General features: G+C 44.5%; 5 protein-coding genes across 8 annotated transcripts; 2 read left to right on the forward strand and 3 right to left on the reverse strand.

The window, feature by feature from the left end:
• The first annotated feature begins 38 nt into the window (after nt 1–38).
• On the forward strand, nt 39–2,996 carry LOC138141204 (uncharacterized). Its single transcript, XM_069061910.1, has 3 exons — nt 39–397; nt 2,024–2,178; nt 2,230–2,996. The coding sequence occupies exons 1-3, from the start codon at nt 39–41 to the stop codon at nt 2,433–2,435; spliced, it is 720 nt and encodes a 239-aa protein (XP_068918011.1). The 3' UTR covers nt 2,436–2,996.
• Nucleotides 2,437–9,069, reverse strand: LOC138141185 (zinc finger protein 436-like). Of its 3 annotated transcripts, none has more exons than XM_069061875.1 (6): nt 8,903–9,069; nt 8,543–8,627; nt 8,169–8,489; nt 8,029–8,121; nt 7,867–7,978; nt 2,437–4,344 (listed from the first exon to the last, which is right to left on the reverse strand). In XM_069061875.1, exons 2-6 carry the CDS (start codon nt 8,624–8,626, stop codon nt 2,654–2,656), a joined length of 2,301 nt encoding a protein of 766 aa, XP_068917976.1. In that variant the 5' UTR covers nt 8,627; nt 8,903–9,069; the 3' UTR covers nt 2,437–2,653. The 3 variants fall into 3 exon arrangements, with proteins under 3 accessions (XP_068917976.1, XP_068917973.1, XP_068917975.1); XM_069061872.1 differs by having other exon boundaries at nt 2,437–4,347; nt 8,903–9,067; XM_069061874.1 differs by lacking the exon at nt 8,903–9,069 and adding an exon at nt 8,678–8,853 and having other exon boundaries at nt 2,437–4,347.
• A 221-nt stretch (nt 9,070–9,290) lies between these two features.
• LOC138141195 (BUD13 homolog) lies at nt 9,291–11,211 on the reverse strand. Its single transcript, XM_069061895.1, has 2 exons — nt 10,837–11,211; nt 9,291–10,783 (listed from the first exon to the last, which is right to left on the reverse strand). The coding sequence occupies exons 1-2, from the start codon at nt 10,935–10,937 to the stop codon at nt 9,334–9,336; spliced, it is 1,551 nt and encodes a 516-aa protein (XP_068917996.1). The 5' UTR covers nt 10,938–11,211; the 3' UTR covers nt 9,291–9,333.
• Nucleotides 11,212–11,338: 127 nt separating this feature from the next.
• Nucleotides 11,339–15,616, forward strand: oxt (Xylosyltransferase oxt). The gene is made up of 5 exons (XM_069061862.1): nt 11,339–11,770; nt 11,893–12,559; nt 12,611–12,753; nt 12,806–12,966; nt 13,075–15,616. Exons 2-5 carry the CDS (start codon nt 12,000–12,002, stop codon nt 14,866–14,868), a joined length of 2,658 nt encoding a protein of 885 aa, XP_068917963.1. The 5' UTR covers nt 11,339–11,770; nt 11,893–11,999; the 3' UTR covers nt 14,869–15,616.
• On the reverse strand, nt 15,586–20,134 carry LOC138141180 (tonsoku-like protein). 2 transcript variants are annotated; one of them, XM_069061860.1, is made up of 8 exons: nt 19,955–20,134; nt 19,645–19,902; nt 19,168–19,587; nt 18,945–19,115; nt 18,261–18,863; nt 16,731–18,215; nt 15,996–16,680; nt 15,586–15,944 (listed from the first exon to the last, which is right to left on the reverse strand). In XM_069061860.1, exons 1-8 carry the CDS (start codon nt 19,965–19,967, stop codon nt 15,617–15,619), a joined length of 3,963 nt encoding a protein of 1,320 aa, XP_068917961.1. In that variant the 5' UTR covers nt 19,968–20,134; the 3' UTR covers nt 15,586–15,616. The 2 variants fall into 2 exon arrangements, with proteins under 2 accessions (XP_068917961.1, XP_068917962.1); XM_069061861.1 differs by lacking the exons at nt 19,645–19,902; nt 19,955–20,134 and having other exon boundaries at nt 19,168–19,286; nt 19,360–19,497.
• Nucleotides 20,135–20,310: the final 176 nt, after the last annotated feature.

The following is a 20,310-nucleotide window of genomic DNA, read 5'->3' on the forward strand; positions in this document are numbered from 1 at the left end:
GTACACTGACTTTTTTCGTATCGCAATTTTAGAGGAGCATGGCGAAACTTGACGACTTTCTGGGAAAGAAGAAGGAGACCGCGCCGATCCTCGACTTGTCCAAGACCGTTGCCAACACGCAGGAAGAGTTTCGCAGGCTTCTGGAGAAAGTGCCCGACTTCAAGATCAAGCAGGAGAAGGTCCCAATGGAGAGCGTCAAGATCAAGGACAAGAAGTTCAAGTTTAAATCGGGGAAGAAAGACGTGAAGGCGATGAAGGAGCCGTACACCTTTTTGGATCCGCTGCCCAGAGAAATGAAGAATTTGAAGATCAGCGAGTTGGCTGCGGTTCCCATAGACTGGAAGATGTTGACGACGATCCGGCCCAAAAGCAAGATGGAGGAGAACTATTTTTCGAGGTAATTTGAAATGCGATCCAAGATCGGATGTAAGTTCGAAGTGTGTCGTAGTTGTCTGTTTTTTTTTTTTTTAATCAAAGAACGACCAACACCGCAATTTGGCAACTTTGTACCTAAACTCGGTACAGGTTGCAAAGACACACTTGTCATTTGCAACAGCATTTTTTTCATATCTCTGAACCAAATAAAGGCACAAAGGGACCAGAAAATCATAGTTTAGGTTGAATATTTTCCATATAAGTACAGTTTTAAAGTAATTTCAAATGACTAATGCCATAAAAGCGCTGTTGCAAATGACAAGTGTGTCTTTGCAACCTGTACCGAGTTTACACTAGGGGTGAAAATTGTCATAAATAATATAAAAATTAAGGTTATGTAGAGATATTGGTAGCGCAGCATTGCAAGACATTTTTAATAACAGGTTCAAATTTTAAATGCGAGTTGCGTATTTTCAAAAGCATTAAAAATGACAGGCGTTGGCAGTTGGAGCCAATAGATACCATTAAAGTCCCTAAATTTAGTAAAATTTTATTATTACAATCCTAAATCAAAGGGTCGTGGTTCTTTGATTAAAAAACAGACTTATAGTGTGGTGATAAAGTAAGGAACAAAATTTATAATTGCGGTTTCTGGAAACAATTTTATTGGGCCAATTAGTTAACTCTCCGATAAATACAAAAATCATGTAATGTGATTGGTCACTTTCTAGCGTTTCTATAGCAACGCTTGATTTAACCGGCCGTTAAGTTATCGGGTCGTTCCAGAAACCGGGCCTTAGTTCTATGTAGCTACAGCCAATTAAAATATTAGGTGGTTAGTAGATACGTACTTATGAAATAAACTAAAAAATTTACATAGGTAAAGTTCATTCAAAAATCAAAAAACCACCAACGTCGCATTTTCCTCGATAATTACTATCGACAAGGCTGTCTAGTGTAAAATTTGGTGAGACTTGTAATTTTGAGGTTAAATGTTTATTAAGTGTCTTCGTTTTCTGGGCATGTTTAAGTAAAAATAATAAGAATCAATAAATAAATGAAACGTGCTGCTAATAAAACAATATGAACGAAATTCAAAGCAATTGAATTTTATTTTGAATCAAATAAATGTCATAATTTATATTCACCAACATAGTATGAAAAAATATCTACCTAGGGTTATTTAAATTTTACCAACCTAAAGCAACAGGTGGTGGTTTTTTGATTTTTGAATGGACTTTAGGTATAAAATTGCAAATGACAGCAAATTTCACGGGAGTTTTCTGAATGAATTATACATTAGTAGTTTATTTAATGAGTTCGTGTGTAAATTGGGCCATTTTTGGCACAAGTGGGCTATTTTAATGAAACGAGCGTTTTAAAGCCCCACGAGTGCCAAAAAATGCCCAATTTACACACGAACGAGTTAAATACAACGTTTTTTTGTTCGACGAGCCCCTTAAAGGCTTCAAATCGCTTAAAATCTTTAAAATTAGCTTGACGTTTCGTTTTGACAAGTTGACATTTATCAAAATCCGTTCACACAGAAGAAAATTCTCAAATTCTGACAGTGTCGAACAAAAAAAAGTATTCGAAGAATTATTTTGGTAATGCTGGATGTGGGGAATTTTAATGACGCGTGATTTAGGTTGGTAGAACTGAAGAAACTGGAAAACAAGGCTCGAGCTTTTGAAAAGCGCCAGTTCGCGATAGATCCACAAATAAGGAAAACCAAGAACAAATCCGGCGTGGTGGAACTACGAGTTTTATCTTGCACGGACTGCGGTGAGGATTTTTGTAATGGTGAGTAGACCCTCGCTGCGTCGTTGAATTTAAGTTTCCGCGTGGTCGCAGGTAAGACCTGCAGCAAATTCACCTACGACTCTTTCGCTCGACTCCCGGAAGTCACCAAAGTGTCCCAAAAGCTGCTGTCTCCGGAGTCCGCCAAGACCGAAAAGCCGAAACGCAAATTCAAGCGCAAGTCACGCTCGAAAAGCAAAGCCAAGCAACGCTCCAAGAGCAAGTCCAAGTCACCGAAATCGAACGCGAAAAAGAAATGAAGACGTTTAACTTTTTTTATTGTTCGCAATTTGAAATTGTATAATAACTCATCTGTAACATTATACATCACTCACTTTGTACAAAATAAATCTTACAAAACAAATTAAATTACATTCGATATCAACAGGATGTTTCTAGAAACCGCCGCTGACGGCGCTGCTTAACCTAATATCAGGCAATAAAACTACAATATGTAATCAATAATACACTGTGCGACTTATTCCGGCACTATTTTGATCCAGGCCTCCTCTTCTTCGCCGTGCTCGTTGGGTATCCTCACCCTGACCAGTTGCACCGGTCCGTCGGGCGTCTCGATGATCTGCGTCTCGCTCTCTGCCAGCGTCTCTCCGGTGATGCCATCCATGTCCTCGTCCTCGTTCTCGAACCGGATATGTTGCCCGTCGATGATGATGTGCTCCACGGTCTCCAGAGCGTCGCTCTCCGTCTGGTCTTGTTCGGCGGGCGACTGCAAGATGTGCTCCGAAATGTACAATTTGGAGTCTTCAGCCACTCCCGCGTCGCCGTCCACCGCCTCTGCCAGCGACATCGGATCGACGATCTCCATCTCCCCTCTCGAATTTACCGTCACGAGTTGGTCGTCGTCGGTGGTCAGTCTCGGCTGGTTCACCACTATCGTATCGTTGAGGTGACCTTGGGTCTGCATGTGTTGGTACAAAAGGGGCTTCCTCATGAACCCGGCCCCGCAGACCAGACACTCGTACGGTTTCTTGTCCGAGTGCACGAATCTGTGGGCGTTGCGGTTGTCTCTGCTGTTGAATGCTTTTCCGCAGACCTCACACAAGAAGGGTTTCTCTCCGGTGTGGATTCGTCTGTGTTTCTTGAAGTGCTCCGGATAGACGAAGGTGGCGTCGCAAACGTTGCACTTGAACGGTCGCTCCCCCGTGTGGGCCGCCTTCATGTGGTAGTCCAGGAGGCGACGGCGCTTGAAGCCCTTGCCGCAGTCTACGCACACATACCTTTTGTCGTCGAGGTGTGTCGCCCTTTTGTGCGACTGCAAGTTGGATCGCTGCGAGAACGTCGCCCCGCACATTTCGCACTGGTAGGGCCTCTCCCCCGTGTGGGTGCGCTCGTGGTCCCTGATCTCGGCCTTCCTGGCGAACGCCTTGTTGCAGATCTGGCAGACGAAAGGTCTGTACCCCGTGTGCACGATCGAGTGCACCTCCAGGTTGTGCGCCGAACCGAACCTCTTCCCGCAGAGGTGACAGCTGAACTCCTTAATTCCAGAGTGGGTCCTTTCGTGCTGGATCAGGTTCTGCTGGCTCAAGAAAGTCTTGGGGCACTGCGAGCAAGCGAATGGCCGCGGGCGCACCTCATGCGTCTTCTCGTGCGCCCTGAAGGTGTACTTCGAGGCGAAGTCCTTGCCGCACTGCTGGCACACGTACGGCCGCACCCCCGTGTGCGTATTGATGTGCTCCTCGAGCAGGTTCCTGCTGCTGTACTTCTTGCCGCAGGTGTCACACGGCCACGCCTTGTTCTGGGGGTAGTGCATGCGCCGGTGGATACGGAACAGGCGCAAGTTGCTGAAGATGCGGTTGCACACCTCGCACTGGAAGTCGCCCTCTTCGGCGGCCACGTGCTCGTCCAGATGGGCCGACAGCTCGTTCCGCTTGCGGAAGTCCTGGCCACACACGTCGCAGATGTACAGTCGGATGTCGTGGGCGGTCTTCATGTGGGCGGTGATGGCGCGGACGTCGCCAGCAACCGTCTCCTCGCCCTGGCACACCAGGCAGGTGAACAGGGAGTCCTGCCGGGCCACCATCGGCTGCACCTGCACCGGCTCCTCCTTGATCTTCACGGCGTCCACGCTGGCCGGTTTCTTGCGTAGGATGTTGGGGCGCTCGCTACCGCTGCCGCCGCCGTCCAGAGATGGCTCCATCTTCACCTTCACTTCTTTAACAACATTCAATCAACAACTAACAACGCAAACAGGAAAAAGCTTGGCGTCAGACGGGCCAACACCACAAAAATTAAAATGAAATGTCACTGGACAGAAGCAAAAGAAGAGGTCCAAAGAGTGACTGAACTTGGGGGTTCCGGGCATAAACCATGGCATGATTTTAAAAATTTCTGATCAAGAGCGGCTACAAAAAAAGTATCAAAAACGTGTAGCGCATCTTCAATCGCAAAATCTTTGTCCGAAATGTCACAAAATTTCATTGTTTGTCACAATAACTACTCGTTAATATCGTAGTTGGCCGTGATTTATGTTACGTATTATAATACAGGATCATTATAAATGATTGTAGTCAAAGCAAGTCATGTCCGTGTTATGACATTTTTGCTGCCTGAAGGCCCATACACAATGGCGTTAACGTTACGTCGATGTTAAAACGTTAATGTTAACGTTAGATCTAGAAATTCAAAATAACATGTATTTCATTGTGAACCGTTCACAATGACGTTATGATGAAAATTAATGTTGCATGATATTGTTAGCGTTAACGTTAATTCTAGAAATCTTCTGGATTCTTAACGTTACATTCTAACATTAGCCAACGGAAATAATTTATAAAAAGTACTGAAATACATGTAATTAGATCTAACGTTAACATTAACGTTTTAACATTGACGTAACGTTAACGCCATTGTGAAAGGGCTGTAACTGTGAACTGTCAATTTTTGTTACTGTCAGTGTCATTTTTTTAGGTAAAAGCGCCGTGATGAGAATTTATTTATTTCTAAATTAACAATTAAATCTAAAAATAATAGAGATGTTTTGCAACCAATTTAACTCCTGTGTGTATTCACTTAAGTATTCTCTTATTCATAATTTTTTATATGGAGCGGCAACTATAAATTTTACATTCAGTTTTTACGCCAACTTGGACTACAATAACTTATAATGATCATGTAGATTTGCCGTCTCTTCAAAATTGTCACTTTATGCTTATTATTTATTATATTTATGTTTATTATTTATTATTGTATTTATTATTTTTCAAAGTGTTAATTAAGGTTTCCCGAATTAATTGAGGAACAAAACGTTTTTTTTTTTTTCAAGAATGTTTTGTTACTAATTACTCTAATAAGCAGTAAATCATTATGTTTAGATCTAAACATAAACACATCCTTATTTTAGCAACAATGAAAATGGTTTCTCCTCTGAAAGGGGATAGACTTATTGTAATGTTTTATTATTGAAATATTCAAAAATGATAAGTGGACTTGTACAGTGTTGGCCTCCAAAGTGGAAGGGTAAATAAAAAAAAACAATTGGAAAGCTTCCAGAATCTGAGAAAGCTGTTGAGGATTAAAGGAAAGAAAGTGTTTATTAAATGAATGAAAGTTTGAAAACAACTGCAAGAAATTATGTGTTACTGTCGCAATATTATTCAGACAATGTGGCAAAACATTTTAAAAAATAATTAAAAAAGAACAATCCACTGTTTGGAACTGTTTTTGTTACAGTTTTTACTTTAAATTACATCTCTCAAAATCTCTTTGTTTTTAGACAACAAAGTAATTAAAGTAATTATATAACATCAATTTACCTTTAATAAAGTACAGTTGCGGAGAGTATTGCAATTTGTAAAATACAGGGTGGAAACTTTAACTGGAATAAAATTCATAACTTGGAAATAGGCGATTTTTGTAAAAGATACCGAAACCGGTCAATTTTTATTTTTCCTTGCCCACATTTTGACGCATATGGTTTTTGCATACCAGCTCCCGGAAGTGCGCAACCACCCCCAACTTTTTTTTTCAAACGTAGGGGTATATCAAGTGACACCTCGTTTGAAAGGCCAATTTGTAAGGAATACAACGTACTATTTGTTTCTTGAATATTTTCAAAGCCTACGTGCTACTTTCACACAGGAGAAAATTTTCAAATTTTGAGTGTCGAAAAAATTGTCATCTAAACTTACGGGCGCCAAAAAATTTGTGTATGCAACTCGTTAGTAAAGTACCTTTTTTTTTACTCGGCAGATTTGCGCACTTACTTCGCTCGAGCGGCAAATTTTCCTTCTCGTAAAAAAAAAGTATTACTTTACTCACTTGTTGCATAAATAACTATTTTTACACAGCAGTTTTTGATCAAACACTTTTTTCACCATGCAGTATTGGGTGATTCAAAATCATTGTGGATAAGGATGGCAACTATGTACGAAAATTTATGTGGCAACTGTGTGGGTGAGGTCTGTATGACATTTCATATGGGTGCATTTGATTTTTTTTTCACTGCTAGTCTGAGAAGGCGTCATTATTTACTCCTGAACCGAACCCAGAAGTAGAATTTCTCTCCTACTGGTTAATAATGTTTTCTATTTTGCATCTATAACAGTCAGTATACAACTCAAACGGGTTTCGAAAAGGAGCTCATAGTGAGTTGTTGCTACGTGATCACTGCATTTCCCGACACTTAAATTCAAAACTTACAATTGTTCGTCTATTTACTAGCGTTGCTAACCCTTATTTTTACCAAATATAATTTTCTAGCATTATGTTTTGAACTTTTTTTAAATTTAAGGGGCAAAATAGAAAAAATATTGTATTATAAGCCATTTTGTCGCATTTGTTTGCTTTATAAAAACGGGTGCGTCAAAATGGTCTTATAAAATTCGTATAATAAATAACCAAGGCGGAATATAGCCTAAGGGAGTTCGTTTCGGCTCAGGGACGCGAGGGTCCCGGGTTCAATTCCAACCCAGGGAGAAATTAAAAAAAAGGTTATATTCTGTCTCGTGATTCGGAAGTCACGTTAAGCCATTGGTCCCGGTCTATTGAGTTGGTCATCATGCCCCTCATAGATTTGTAAAAACCAGTCCTAGACTGTGTAACACATTTTAGGCGGAATATAGCCTAAGGGAGTCCGTTTCGGCTCAGGGACGCGAGGGTCGCGGGTTCGATTCCGACCCAGGGCGAAATTTAAAATAATAAAAATAAAGGCTATATTCTATCTCGTGATTCGGAAGTCACGTTAAGCCATTGGTCCCGGTCTACTGAGTTGGTCATCATGCCCCTCATAGATTTGTAAACCAGTCCTAGACTGTGTAACAACATTTATGGTGGTTGAAATTCAAAAAGGTATATTATTATACTCATGTCACATCGTGAGGAAATTCCTTAACATTGACACAGAACATAAAACACAAAAAAGTCAAAATGCGGAGGCGAGACGCCGGTAATTATGTTGATAAGCACTGCACTATTACTTGATAGTATTATCCGTAATAGTGTATGTACTCCGGCAAAATTGCCGTGCCGCCGGGTGGAGGTGGGATAGGACCATTATACCATTGCACATTGATTTGACAGTTTTCAAAATTGCGTGACTATGAACTGTTAAAGAAACGTCAACTCTATCCTACCCACACAGTTGCCACATAAATTTTCAGCATAGTTGCCATATTTATCCACAATCATTTTGAATCGCCCATATAACAAAATTAATAAAACTAACGCAAATACCTGTGTTGTTTTTGCTGTTGAAGGAATTATCGAGGCTCACTGGGGGCTCGTAATCGGAATCTGACGAGTGATCCACAGCCCCCGAATCAATAATCTCACCGGCGGGAAACTCCTTAAAAGAGAACAACTAGAATCACATGCAAGTCCTCTTCAATGTCTCACCTTGACTGCTTCAACATTCTCGATGCCACCATGCATCTTGACCAGCTCCATCTCGATGTCCTCTATGGTTTGGAGTTGGTGCTTCTCCATCACCTAAATAAAAAAAATCAGATCGGCGAGACACGGTCGGGGGCGCTCACCTGTGTGGTGTCGTCGTCCGAAGAAGGTATGTCTAGTATCTTGCGGGGCAGCTCGTTCTCCTTGTTGGAGTCTGACTTGGCGGAGGCGTCTCGCTCTTCCATCTGACTGTCGCCGTTCTTGTGCCTCGTCGTCGTGTTGGTGTAGTTGTTGACGAGTTCATCTTTGATCTCGCGGAGTCGGTGCTCGAGCTCGTCGACCTCGTCAAAGAGCTTGAAGCACTTCTTGCATATAACTGGCGAGTGTGCCGACTCTTCTGTCAGATCCTTGTTGAGAACTTTGGTTAGGGTGTCGATCAGGGGAGTGTCCGAGTTGGTTTTGGTCTGGAAAAGTGGCGGCGGTTACGAAAGCGGGGGCGGCGCGTCAGTTTGCTCACCTCTTTGTTGAATATCTGGATCGAATTGCGACTCGAGACGCAGCTGCTGTTGCACACCAGACACAGGATGTTGGCCGAGGACATGCTGGAAATAGAGGATTTAGCCTGAATCGGGGGTTTCTCGGGGTTTCTTACGAAGCGCGGAGGTACCATTTGAAATTGTTGTTTCGGATATTGCCAATATAAAATATTGTGAAATTGACAACAATGACAAAAAGGTCCCTAGGATCGGCGAGATTTACGAGTTAATGTCGTCGGAACGAGGCAGGGAAAAAAATTCCGACACCAAATTCGTCCCAAAGGGCCTCTAAACGCGTGCGGGAGGCACGCTCCGCGTGACAGTACTTATTTTTAATTTACCTTTTCAAATCAATGCAGTAATTTATGGAAACTTTTTATTTTCGGCGAAAACAGGGCTGACTAACAAATGCTGCCAAGTTAGAGAATTTGACACGACGAAAAATGCCCGACGGCTCGACCAACGCTCACCAACCACCGCAACGCGCAAATGCTGAACAAGATGGCCGCCCAATTTCGAACGAATTAATCGGCCTACATTTATCGCCGAATATTTGCCCCTCTGCCGCATGAAAATCGAAATTTATCGTCAAACTCCGCTTTTGAGACGGTCCTGTTGCCAGTTCCCTCGTATCAATGCTCGCCGCTCACGCTCGCGTAAAAAATCAAATTCCTGTGACGTTACTTCCGTTGCAAGACAAGATGGCGCACGCAGGAAATAAATTCAAAATTGCAACCGATCTTTTATTTTCATAAAAAACAACACATTCAAACTACATGTCCTCGGTGCTCCACTTGTAAGTATCCTCTTGTTGAGCCTTCTTGGCGTTCTGCACCTCGAACCATTTTTTCTCGTACCCGTTGGAGCGATCCACCCCGTCCCACCGGTGCCCCGGCTTGATCCCGAACCTGTTGGGCATGAACTGGCCCTCGAACTGGGGCTTCTCCACCACTCCGGCTTTCGCCTTGTCTTTCCGCTTCTTGCCGCGGATGTACGCCAACATGGGGTCCCCTTCTCGTTCCTGTTCCTTGAGGTACCTCTCCAGGTCCTCGTCGTCGGCGTAGCGCGCCAGGGGCTTGCTCATTTCGTGCAGTTCGTCTCTGATCTGTTGGTCACGACTCTCCACTTGAACCAGCCCGCGCCCCCATCTCAAGTACTTTTCTTTGTTTTTCTCTTCTTCCTCGCGTTTCTTGCGTTGGTGTTCTTCTTCCTCTTCCAGGTTGCGGATTTTGCCCGTTTTGCGGTCGCGGTGGACGGTTTCGGCGTTCTCTCCGGACGCTTCTTTTGGTAGGGTCTTAAACATTTGCTCTTCGCGAGAGCGAAATTTCTTCGTTTCTTCGACGAGGAGGCGGGCGTCTTGCAGACCTGCAGCTTTGCCATCAAGGGTCTTATCCATCTTCTTGGGCCGCTTCTCCTCACCTTCGGATTTAACTTTTCTTTCTTCTGGTCTCTGATGACGCGATTTCTCGTCACTTTTTCTAACTCTTCGGGGAGGTGAACTATCAGGGGTCCTACTCCTCTCAACGGTGGTCGATCTGCTTCTTCTAGGCGGTGAATTATCTTGATCAACACGCCTGTTTCTTCTACGTGGCGAATTATCATTTACAATTCTGCTTCTTCTAGGTAGGGAACGATCATCTACAGTCCGTCTTTTTATAGGTGGGGAACTATCATCATCCACTATTCTGGTTCTTCGAGGTGGCGAATTATCATCATCCACAATTCTGCTTCTTCGCGGTGGCGAATTATCATCATCATCCACAGTTCTACTTTTAGATGGATAATTGTCATCTAATCTAGATTCTGATCTTCTTTCTTCTTTAATCAATATATTCCTCAAAGGTGAACTATCACCTCTGAATTTTCTGGGGGGTGAATTATCATCTCTGGATTTTCTGGGAGGTGAATAATCATCATCGTGCTCACGCTTTCTTCTTTTGGGTAGCAATACATCTGCTGGGTGAGCAAACTGTTTATCATTTATTTTTGGGGCTATTTTAAATCCAGCTATTGTGGGTTTTTGCTCTGCACCATTCAGGGTATCCACGCTACCAATGGGTTGCCACAAAGGGTTCTTAGTTTTCTCATCCACTCTCAACGACGGAGGTCGCTCATCAATGATGGCAACAATCTGAGGGGCATCCTCGTTAACGATCAGAGGGTCATCTTCTATTATGTGAGTGGGTAAATTTGCATCTGCATCGTCGTCGATGATCTGAACCCTAAAAACGATAAAATCGCCGATTTTGCGAACAGTAAATATCTCGAATCTAACCTGCTCCCTGTTATTTTTTTCTTCTTCTTCCTCTTCTCGCCCGGCGCCTTCCCGATGCCGAGATACTTTTTTAAATACTCCTTCTGACTTATGCTCGTCATTTATACTATTTTAAACAAAATAGAAATTTCAAAAATCACTCATTTATAGGTTAAGTAACTTGACGTTTTGCGTTGACGCTAAAGCTCAAAATACGTTCACAGTCACACGTAGCGTAACGTACATCTAGGAGTTCACCACTCCCCAGTGTAAATTTTACAAAAATGTATTGTGTAAATTGTGTTTTAGGTTTTGGGCAGAGATTTTTGGGGGAATATTTATTATCTCTGGGGCAAACAGAGAACACTTAAGCGTGTCAAATATAAAGTCAAATCGTGCAAACACAAAATCGGAAGTATTCATAAATAAATATTGCCGGTCATTACTAAAAAATGTTGCAGGCAACAATTGGCAACATGTTGCCGGTCATTACTAAAAAATGTTGCCGGCAAGATGTTGCCAATTGTTGCCTTGGTGAAGGCCGCCTTTAGTCAGAGATAACGCCTTAGTATTAAAGTACATATGTGTTCTGTGCTTGGTAATCTTGGTATGTTATCTCTGAGTCTCTGACTTGGTGTAAGGACCAACTGTAAGGCCGCCTTTACTCTGCAACTTTACTGGACGGATGAATTAGAAATTAGAACTACGAGAAGGAACAAAACTGTATTTGTGTCAAAACTTGCTCTAAAAGTGCTTGAAACGATATTTGCTTTAATTTTAGACGCTTTGGTTACTTTTTGTGTGAAGTGAATGGGCCTTTAGCTGAGCTGACGCCCCCGCTGCACGCTTTGCACCTACACATGTGCAATTAACCAGAGTCCAAGGGGTTGTTACCCTGCTCAAATTAGATTTTTTTTGCTTAAGAAACACATTAAGAAAGTGCCATAATAACTACGTAAGTAACAATGTTCTATAATTATTTTGTAAAATTTCACATCTGAACGATTTTTGTTTGGATTATTTTCCAGCACGAAAGTTCAAACTGTTGCGTGTGTTTAATTACCGTTCGCATTTTAGGTCATGTAAACCTCTCGGACTCCTTAGTATTAAAATTCCGCTTCGACGATAAGCTAAAAATGTGAGGTTATGTTCAGCGATGGGGGTGATGTTTGTTTTATCTTGAAATGGTCGCGTCAAAAGGTGGTAATGGCAGATGGCTACGAAAGTACAAAGTGTTTTTCCTCATCGGTTTGGTCATTCTCCTCTTCCAAGTGCTGCTGGCGGCGCATTTCCTTGAACTGAACAAGAGCAGTTCCCTCGATGACTGGCAGCCGCAGAGCCAGCAGCCTGTCTCGCAGACTGTGGACAGCGTCAGCCGCAGAAAACCCCAAGCGGTTAACACGACCGTGTTGCGAGTGGAAGAGTTGAGCTTCAAACCTGAGTGCGAGATCGCAGGTAAAGAGGCTGTTTCCGCCATTCACAGAGCTAAGAGCCAGAAATGTAAGCAGTTGATCGTCAACGTGACCTGTCGGTCGCTGGCGGGCCTACTTTACCCCAAGCGCCTCACAGGGAGTTGTCCCGGCGATGGCAAAATCACCGGAAAAGCGCTCGGTTGTTTTAAAGATGAGAATAATTACAGATTGTTGAGTGGGTACTTTGGCGTCAATAAAAAGACCAACTCTCCTGATTATTGCATCCAGTTGTGTCTCCAGTCTGGATTCGAGTACGCTGGGGTCCAGTATTCGTGAGTGCGCGTGCGTCAACACGTCCAAATTTATTCATTTTGCCATTTCAGGACTGAATGTTTTTGCGGGAACGAAGAACCGCCCGCCACTTACAAACTGCCAGATTCGTCATGCAACATGAAGTGTCCGGGAGACTCACACGCGACCTGCGGGGGCTACTACACCATCAACATATATCAAACAGGAATAAAAAGTACTGCAGTCTAGCAGACTTGACATTGACTTATTTTTTATTTTGTTGTAAGAATTTGTGCCGCAAGTTGCCAACACTGAATCTCCAGTCGCAGATGATCACGTCAGAATTGTTTTCTTGCTGACTTTGAACGGGAGGGCGCTGCGACAGGTCAAAAGGCTGTTAAAAATATTGTACCACAAGAATCACTATTACTACATCCACGTGGACGTGGTAAGTTGGGAATTAAACACCAATTTGGGGAATTTTGTTCGTCAAGTTGGTACTACAAAATACTAAAATGTCTCAGAAAGTGTGGGTTAATTCGGATTGGATTTACAGAGGGAAGACTACCTCTTCCGCGAGCTGCTCCACCTCGAGCAGCGCTTCCCCAACGTCCGCCTAACGCGTCGCCGCTTCGCGACTATCTGGGGCGGCGCGTCGCTCCTGGAGATGCTCCTCAGCTGCATGTCCGAGCTGCTGGAGATGCCCGGCTGGCGGTGGGACTTCGTCTTGAACCTGAGCGAATCCGACTACCCCGTCAAGATGGTAAGTTCGCTGGAACGGTTCCTCTCGGCGAACCGAGACCGCAACTTCGTCAAGTCGCACGGTCGGGACACCCAGCGCTTCCTGCAGAAGCAAGGCCTGGACAAGACATTCGTCGAGTGCGACATGCGCATGTGGCGTGTGGCGGACCGCCAACTCCCCGCCGGCCTCCAGATGGACGGCGGCAGCGACTGGATCGCCCTCTCGCGCAAATTCGTCGCGCACGTGGCGGCGAAAGAGCCCGACGAGTTAGTGTCGGGACTCAGACAGGTGTTCAGACACACTCTCTTGCCGGCCGAGTCGTTCTTTCACACGGTGTTGCGCAACACGCACTTTTGCGACTCTTACGTCGATAACAACCTGCACGTCACCAACTGGAAGCGCAAGTTGGGCTGCAAGTGTCAGTATAAGCACGTGGTGGACTGGTGCGGGTGCAGCCCTAACGACTTCCGGCCCGACGATTGGCCTCGTATCCAGACCACCTCGTCGAGGCACTTGTACTTTGCGCGCAAATTCGAACCGATCATAAACCAAGCGATTCTGCTCAAGTTGGAGTTGTGGTTGTTCGGGGTGGAGAAACCGTCGAGAAAGGTGCCGAATCTGCACTCTTACTGGCAGAGCATCTACCATCACATGGACCTAACGCCGCAAATCGACGACGGACTCAGGACCGTGATCTCCTCGATTGGTAGAATCTGGGCGAGGAGCGTGACCAACGGCACCTGCAAGATACAGATAAAAGAAACGAAATCGGCCACTTCATATCACTCGAAAGACTCGTACAAGTACACTCTGGTTCATTTGAGAACCGCGGTGGATGCGTCAGAGGTGGACGTAGAGGTCGCTTTCAGACCTATCAACATGACATATCTAGTGGCGCCATCTGCGCTGACCAAACGCCTGGAAGAGCTGATCGTTAGCAGCGACTTCGACCAGAAGGAACAAATGTCGAGGAACTTCCCCAGGATCCTCTCCCCCAATTCGGAACCGGTCCTGGTGTACAAGTTCGCATCGAGCGAGGTCACGTTCGTGCATAATATATCATGCCTGTGGGTGAACCCCATGGGGACTTTAGCGGAAGTGACTGACATATCAATCGACGAAAATTCCGCAACGGGTCACTCGAAGCCGATCCTGAAACAGCCACACCTTCCTGGGCCCTGGACCGTTAAGCTCATCCACCAGCAGACCCTTCTGGCTGAGGTCAAGTTTCTCATCACCCCCCTGGAGTACCACATGAGCAACCCCATCACACAGAAACAAGCGACGTTGATACACGGGGGTCCGCTCTCGAGGAGCGTCGTCGACAACTTCGACAAGTTCTTGGACAGCGGTTATGACCAGACCATCTTGAAGGCCGTCAGCGTCTCCAATTCGAAGAAGACCGGGAGAGAGTTACAAAGCTGGATTGACTCCCTCCTCACCAAGTTTTACGTCGTCGAAAAGATGTGTGCCGTTAAGAGGGCGGTGCAGATTTGCGGGGTGCAGCTCGAGGAGTGTTTCAACACCACTTGGAGTTCGTTCGCGCCGGATCCTAAAAGCGTCATCGCCAATGTCAATCAGACGACTGGAGCGTTCGACATATGGTAGAGGAGGGGGGGGTCGGCGTTTTCGGTCCTTCGAGCCGGATTCGATTCGACATGTGATACACCATTGGTGCTTGTCTTTGAGCGTCAACAATTTTATTAGGAGTAAGAAAAATGTTACGTAACGTGATTTCCAATCTAAATCTCTCATTTTATTTTTTTTTTCTCAAAATATTTTATATTTAAAAATCCGAAATTCTCTATTTTTACGTGACGTGACATGGGGACACATTTCACGTAGATTTTGATCGGTCAATTTTTATTTTTACATTTGTCGCCATAAAAGGACCAGCTTTACTTCAAGTTCGGTAGTTTAGTTTAGCTACGAGTCATTGCAATGTGATACGACTCTGGTGTAGTCAATCGGCACACATGACTAATTAATTTAAAGACAAGCAGAATTTTAAGCGAAGTCAAATAGACACATCTAGTTCTTTCACTGGACATAATTCATGTTGGCATTTTTTACTTTTTTTAATTATTTTTTTATTCCTATGACAGTGTCTTATTTAATGTTGACATGTTACCCACTGGAAAAGCACTGATGTGATTTTTTAATTATCTCAAAAATTTTGACTAAAAACAAAGTAGTACATAAAGGTGAAGTAAACGAGATACTCGGTCGCCGCAACACTTTCTTTTGATTAAAAAAAAATGGAAAAATCAGGACTGATTAAAATTGTTCTTGTTGTAAAAATGTTACTAAATTACGGTTGTAATGTAAATATCCAAATAAATTTTATTTTACGAGATCACGCAGTCTCATTTCGCAAAAATATGTACAAAAAGCGAGACGTTCGCTCCACTACGGTCCTGCCGCCATACAGCTCCCTCCACATTTGGATCATGTAGTCGGCTTCTTTGTCGCCATCTTCCGGCAAGCTCATCTTGATGCTTTTACCCCGACTGGGGTCAGGTGTCGACCCCAGATACTTGGCGGAGCCGGTGAAGTAGTCGAAGATCTTGCCGCAACCGTACAAGTCCAAGTGCAGGATGTTCTTCTCGAGCAGCTTTCTCAACGAGACGCTTGTCACGTCGTCGTTGTACGACAGGTCCAGTCTCTCGAGCGAATCCACGACTCTGAAACGACAAACTGGTCACGATTTGCCCACACGAGCGCCAACAACCAACCGTAGCAGATCGAACAGGTCGCCGTCGTTCACGTGACACCTCGACAGTTTCAACACTTTCAACTGTTCGACTCGGCTCCAGCCGCTCACCATCTCCCTCAAAAACCCACAACTCGCGCAGTTCCTCGACACGTCGAGACTCCTCAGTCTCGACGGTCGCAACCATGACACTATTCTGACAAGAGCATCGTTGCTTAAGTCGTTGTCGCTCAAGTCAAACTCTTCGACTTGGTCTAGATTGAGTGTTAGCTCTCTGTGGGCGAATAAATTCTTGCCGAGTCTGTTGCCCGACAGATTGAACTTTTTTAGTTGGAATCGTCGAGTCAACAACGCCAACCCCTCCAAACTCTGATCCCCCAACAAGTTGTCGCTCAAGTCGACATCTGTCACTTTATGTGACGTATCGGGTGATAGACTGTTGACCAGAGTTTGGACATGCTCTGCCAGCAAACCTGTACAGTTGAGTCTCAACTTGTGCAAGTTTTCCAGAGACGCGAGACTCGCACCCAACAACTGGACGCACTCGTTCGTCAGGAAGTTACCGGACAGGTCCAGTTCCAAGAGATTGGTTTGTCTGTTGAGTACCTTGCACAGTGGCGCTAGTGTCGCCCCTCTTAGACCACAATTGCACAGGTTTAGATTGACAGTCAACTGTTGCAACATTTGACAGACGCGGTCGCACGGCTCTACAAAACAAACAAATTAATATCAAATGGAGTCACGGGTCGATTATTACTTGTGGACATGTCTTGACAGGCCCCCCTGTAGCGGTCGATCAACGGAGGGATGTTCCACTTAACGACACGCGCCTCTACTTCTTCCGCTTGGGTCGCCCCCATCGGGAAGAGAAGACTGATGGGGTCGTCGTCTGCCAGGATCGCCCCGTTTTTGGTTTCCAACTCGAGACTGGGAATCATGTACTCTTTTTTGGCGTACCTGGCGGCGGCTTCGTCCGCCAGCCACTTGATCGTGTTGGTGGTGACTTGCGCCAGCAGGACCGGCACTCTGTACAGTTTCTTGTCGATTCTGACGTCCACTGAAAGCGTGGGCTCCATTACGTGTTGGGCGCTCTCGAAGGAGCTTGTCCGCGGCAACGCCACCTTGGGAGCGGAGTCGAAGCTGCCGCGCTTGCTGTTTTTAGGAGAGACTCTCGAGGCGGCTTCTACTACGGTCCTCAAGTGACCAAAACTGGTCAGTTTGGTTTGTTGCGGCCTCTTCCTTCTCGCGAGTTTGTTTGAATCTTGGATTTGGTTGCCGCGATTGACGTCCGCAGAGGTGGACGGTAGACAAGATAAACTGGCGGAATTGTGCTGACTTTCAAGTCCGTTCGACAGATCGAGATCTTCGAACGAATCGTTCAGAGTGACGACTTCCTCTGTTGACTTTCTCGAAGAATGCGACTTCGCCGGCGAGTTGGATTTCCGCTTCTTGTAGCTCTTGCCGACGTCATCTTCGAGCCAATCGTCGACCATGTCCTCGGCCGACACCAGCGCCGACCTCTTGCTCACTCCCGTTTTCGGCGAAATCTTACTTTTACCGTCGCTCTTGCGCCTCAAACCCAACATGACGGATCTGTAGTCGAATGCGTGATCCAGCGGAGGACTAGAATTGTCTTCATCTTCCAAACCCACCAGCGCGGACCTACGCAAATCTTTAGTAGGCGACGACAATTTCACAGTTTGTTCGTGGCTGTCATTTGTGATGCTTGCGGCGCCTGCTTTGTCGAGCGCCTGTGACATTTGCTCGGCCAAAGATTCATAAACGTGTTCGCTCTCGAAGTCTAATTGGACTTTGGAGCGCCAAACCTTCAAGTATTCGAGGATGGTCTCGCCTGTGTCAGTTTTGGCGAACGCGTTGGCGCCCCTGTCGAGTAACAGTTGCATCACTGACAGGTGTCCGTTAAAAGCGGCGTCGTGTAGAGGGGTGACCCCCTGGCACTGGGTCCCTCCCCTGTCGTTGATTGCGGCTCCCTTGTCCAACAAAAGCTTGACGATGTCCACGTGACCGTAGTTGCAAGCTTCGTGCAGAGGGAGCCACCCACAGTTGTCACGTACGTTGACAGGATGGCCTAGTTCGAGGAGGTGGTGGACGACGTTCAACTGTCCCTTGATGCAAGCAGTGTGGAGTTGAGTCTCCCCTTTAGTGTTTCTTTTTACTGTGTAATTTTTAGTGCGTCGTCGAGTTTTGGTCGGCGGTTCCGAGTCGCTTTCGTCAGAGACATCTGGTGGCGTTTAGTATAGTGTCTGGGGTATTGGATCTGACTTACCTGTGAGCGCGTCAAGGTCGATGTCTCCACCGACGATGGAGGTGGTCGGTGCGTCGGAACTGTCGCTGTCGCTCTCCGAACTTTGGTAATTCAGTTTAGCCAAGCTCTGCTCCAATTGGAAGGCTTCAGAATGTTGCTTTTGTCTGCGCAAGTAGAGAATGAAACGCTTCAACATTTTTCCTTCTTCGTGGACGTCGCCCTCTCTCTGGCACCGTTCCAGGGCCCTAGTATACACTGCCTGCACTTCAGATATTGGATCGTCGGCTAGTTCTCTCGTCTCCGTTATCTTCCAAAAAGTGTTGAGGCTGTCTTTGAACGAGCGACACAAACTCAGTTCTTTCTCAAAGTAGACGATCGCTTCTTTGTACTGTTTGTTATCTTTGTACGTCTCCGCTAAACTGTAATAACAGGTTGCCAACTCAGATTCCATCAGGTTGGCTTTCTCTGCCGAATCGAGCATTTTTTTGTAATAGTCTGCAGCACGGTCGAACATTTTCAACACGCAAGCGCCATCTCCCATCTTCTCGTACAAAGTCTTCAGTGTTTTGTAATCAGTGTCTTCAGTCATGATCAGCTTGTCTTCATTGGAACTCATCGACGCGACTAATAAAAAACGACTGATTTGAGAACTCCATCCCGTGACTAAATACAGCCAATCAGCTGTCGTTACGCACGCCCACTTACCCACTCTCAATTTGTTTTCAATTACTCTGCGATCGTTTAGGTCTGGTATCTTCAGTCTGTAAGCTTTCAGCAGAGCGCTTTTGGCGGCACAAAAGTCTCCCAACTTGATGAGAAGTTCCGATTTATTTATTAGAATGTCAGCTAGCAGAATTGGCTTGTCACGCAATTTTGCTACAAAAACTATAAGTGAGCTCACAGAAAATTAAAAAATCTAGATACCAACAGGCTGCCTCTGCTGCCAAATTGTACTGTTGGAGGGCTGATCTCCTGTCACCCTTTTTCATAAATACTGATGCCAAAGACAGGTATCCCCTTTGGAGCTGCTCAAATAAATCATTACTTCTACAAAGAACAATTGATTTATTCAACAGCTCTAAAGCTTTGTCAAAATTCTCAAGGCAGTCTTGTACTACACCTAAATTGGAAAAGAGGCGTGCAGACATGTCAGCCAGTTCCACCTTGCTAATTTGACCATTTAGGGTCTGGGACACAACCAAACTCTTCATTAAAAATTTATTTGCTAAAGTTAGTTTATCTTTATTTTCTGGCCCTGGTAAATTCAAATAACTTGAGAGGTAAATGTGTCCAATTGTGGCAAGCGCTCTCTGCTCTTCTAACTTGTTCTTCAACTCTCTCGAAATGTCTACAATATCAGCATATTTTTTTTCAGATTCTTTGTAAAATAGCTAAAATAACATACTTAAATATATTTCTAGGTGGTGTACAGCTTTATCAAACTTTTCCAGGCCTAAATAGGCTTCACCTATGCCTCTGTTCACAATGCCATAATTTAATTGCTTCTTTTGCTGCTTGTAGATGTTAGCAATAATTGTATACTCTTCAATTGCAAAATCATGTTTGCCCTGGTCAGAGTACAAATTAGCAAGGTCTGTACAAACGCTTATCAAAAGGGCTTCATTATTCTCATTTAAGGCTTTTTTTCTTCGTTTCAGAAGTTCTAAAATGGGGAAAATTACTGAAGTTGTACTGGTCCAGCAAAACTCACATACTTTGTTCATCCATTTTTAAAACACTTTATGTAATTGCCCCATTCAGTAAAAAATCACAAAATAAACGTCGATCCAACTAGAATCTAAATCTTTCGCAAATTTTATCATTATCTTGATATACATCTGTGGTTATATCTACACTCTAGTTTGTTTAGGATTTTCCCTCCAAATATCTTAATTATCCTGGCTTGAACTGTCATCCACGGACAATCTATGGAACTGTCAAATGTCAATTTAGGCAACATTTTTCTTTTTTTTTAATTCAGAAATATTTATATTATAAATGGAAAATACGAAATTAATTGAGTTTTGAAACAGTTAGGCATGTTTTAATTATATTATATAATAAAGAAAAA

This window comes from Tenebrio molitor, chromosome 1 (genome assembly GCF_963966145.1).
Source record: "Tenebrio molitor chromosome 1, icTenMoli1.1, whole genome shotgun sequence".
Classification (NCBI taxonomy): Eukaryota; Metazoa; Arthropoda; class Insecta; order Coleoptera; family Tenebrionidae; genus Tenebrio; species Tenebrio molitor.

Bases quoted from the DNA above. Each gene is read 5' to 3' on its own strand.
- LOC138141204 (XM_069061910.1), top strand. From the start codon at position 39: ATGGCGAAACTTGACGACTTTCTGGGAAAGAAGAAGGAGACCGCGCCG. The intron at 398-2,023 runs GTAATTTGAAAT...CGCGTGATTTAG, and splicing joins GAGGAGAACTATTTTTCGAG to GTTGGTAGAACTGAAGAAAC. The intron at 2,179-2,229 runs GTGAGTAGACCC...GCGTGGTCGCAG, and splicing joins CGGTGAGGATTTTTGTAATG to GTAAGACCTGCAGCAAATTC.
- LOC138141185 (XM_069061872.1), bottom strand. From the start codon at position 8,626: ATGTCCTCGGCCAACATCCTGTGTCTGGTGTGCAACAGCAGCTGCGTC. The intron at 8,122-8,168 runs GTGAGCGCCCCC...TTTTTTATTTAG, and splicing joins CGGACGACGACACCACACAG to GTGATGGAGAAGCACCAACT. The intron at 7,979-8,028 runs GTGAGACATTGA...TTCTCTTTTAAG, and splicing joins AGAATGTTGAAGCAGTCAAG to GAGTTTCCCGCCGGTGAGAT.
- LOC138141180 (XM_069061860.1), bottom strand. The intron at 19,588-19,644 runs GTATGTTATTTT...CTGATATTGTAG, and splicing joins CCACCTAGAAATATATTTAA to ACATTTCGAGAGAGTTGAAG. The intron at 18,216-18,260 runs GTAAGTCAGATC...AAACGCCACCAG, and splicing joins CGACCTTGACGCGCTCACAG to ATGTCTCTGACGAAAGCGAC.
- oxt (XM_069061862.1), top strand. From the start codon at position 12,000: ATGGTCGCGTCAAAAGGTGGTAATGGCAGATGGCTACGAAAGTACAAA. The intron at 12,560-12,610 runs GTGAGTGCGCGT...TTGCCATTTCAG, and splicing joins TACGCTGGGGTCCAGTATTC to GACTGAATGTTTTTGCGGGA. The intron at 12,967-13,074 runs GTAAGTTGGGAA...TTGGATTTACAG, and splicing joins ACTACATCCACGTGGACGTG to AGGGAAGACTACCTCTTCCG.
- LOC138141195 (XM_069061895.1), bottom strand. From the start codon at position 10,937: ATGACGAGCATAAGTCAGAAGGAGTATTTAAAAAAGTATCTCGGCATC. The intron at 10,784-10,836 runs GTTAGATTCGAG...TATCGTTTTTAG, and splicing joins AAAAAAATAACAGGGAGCAG to GGTTCAGATCATCGACGACG.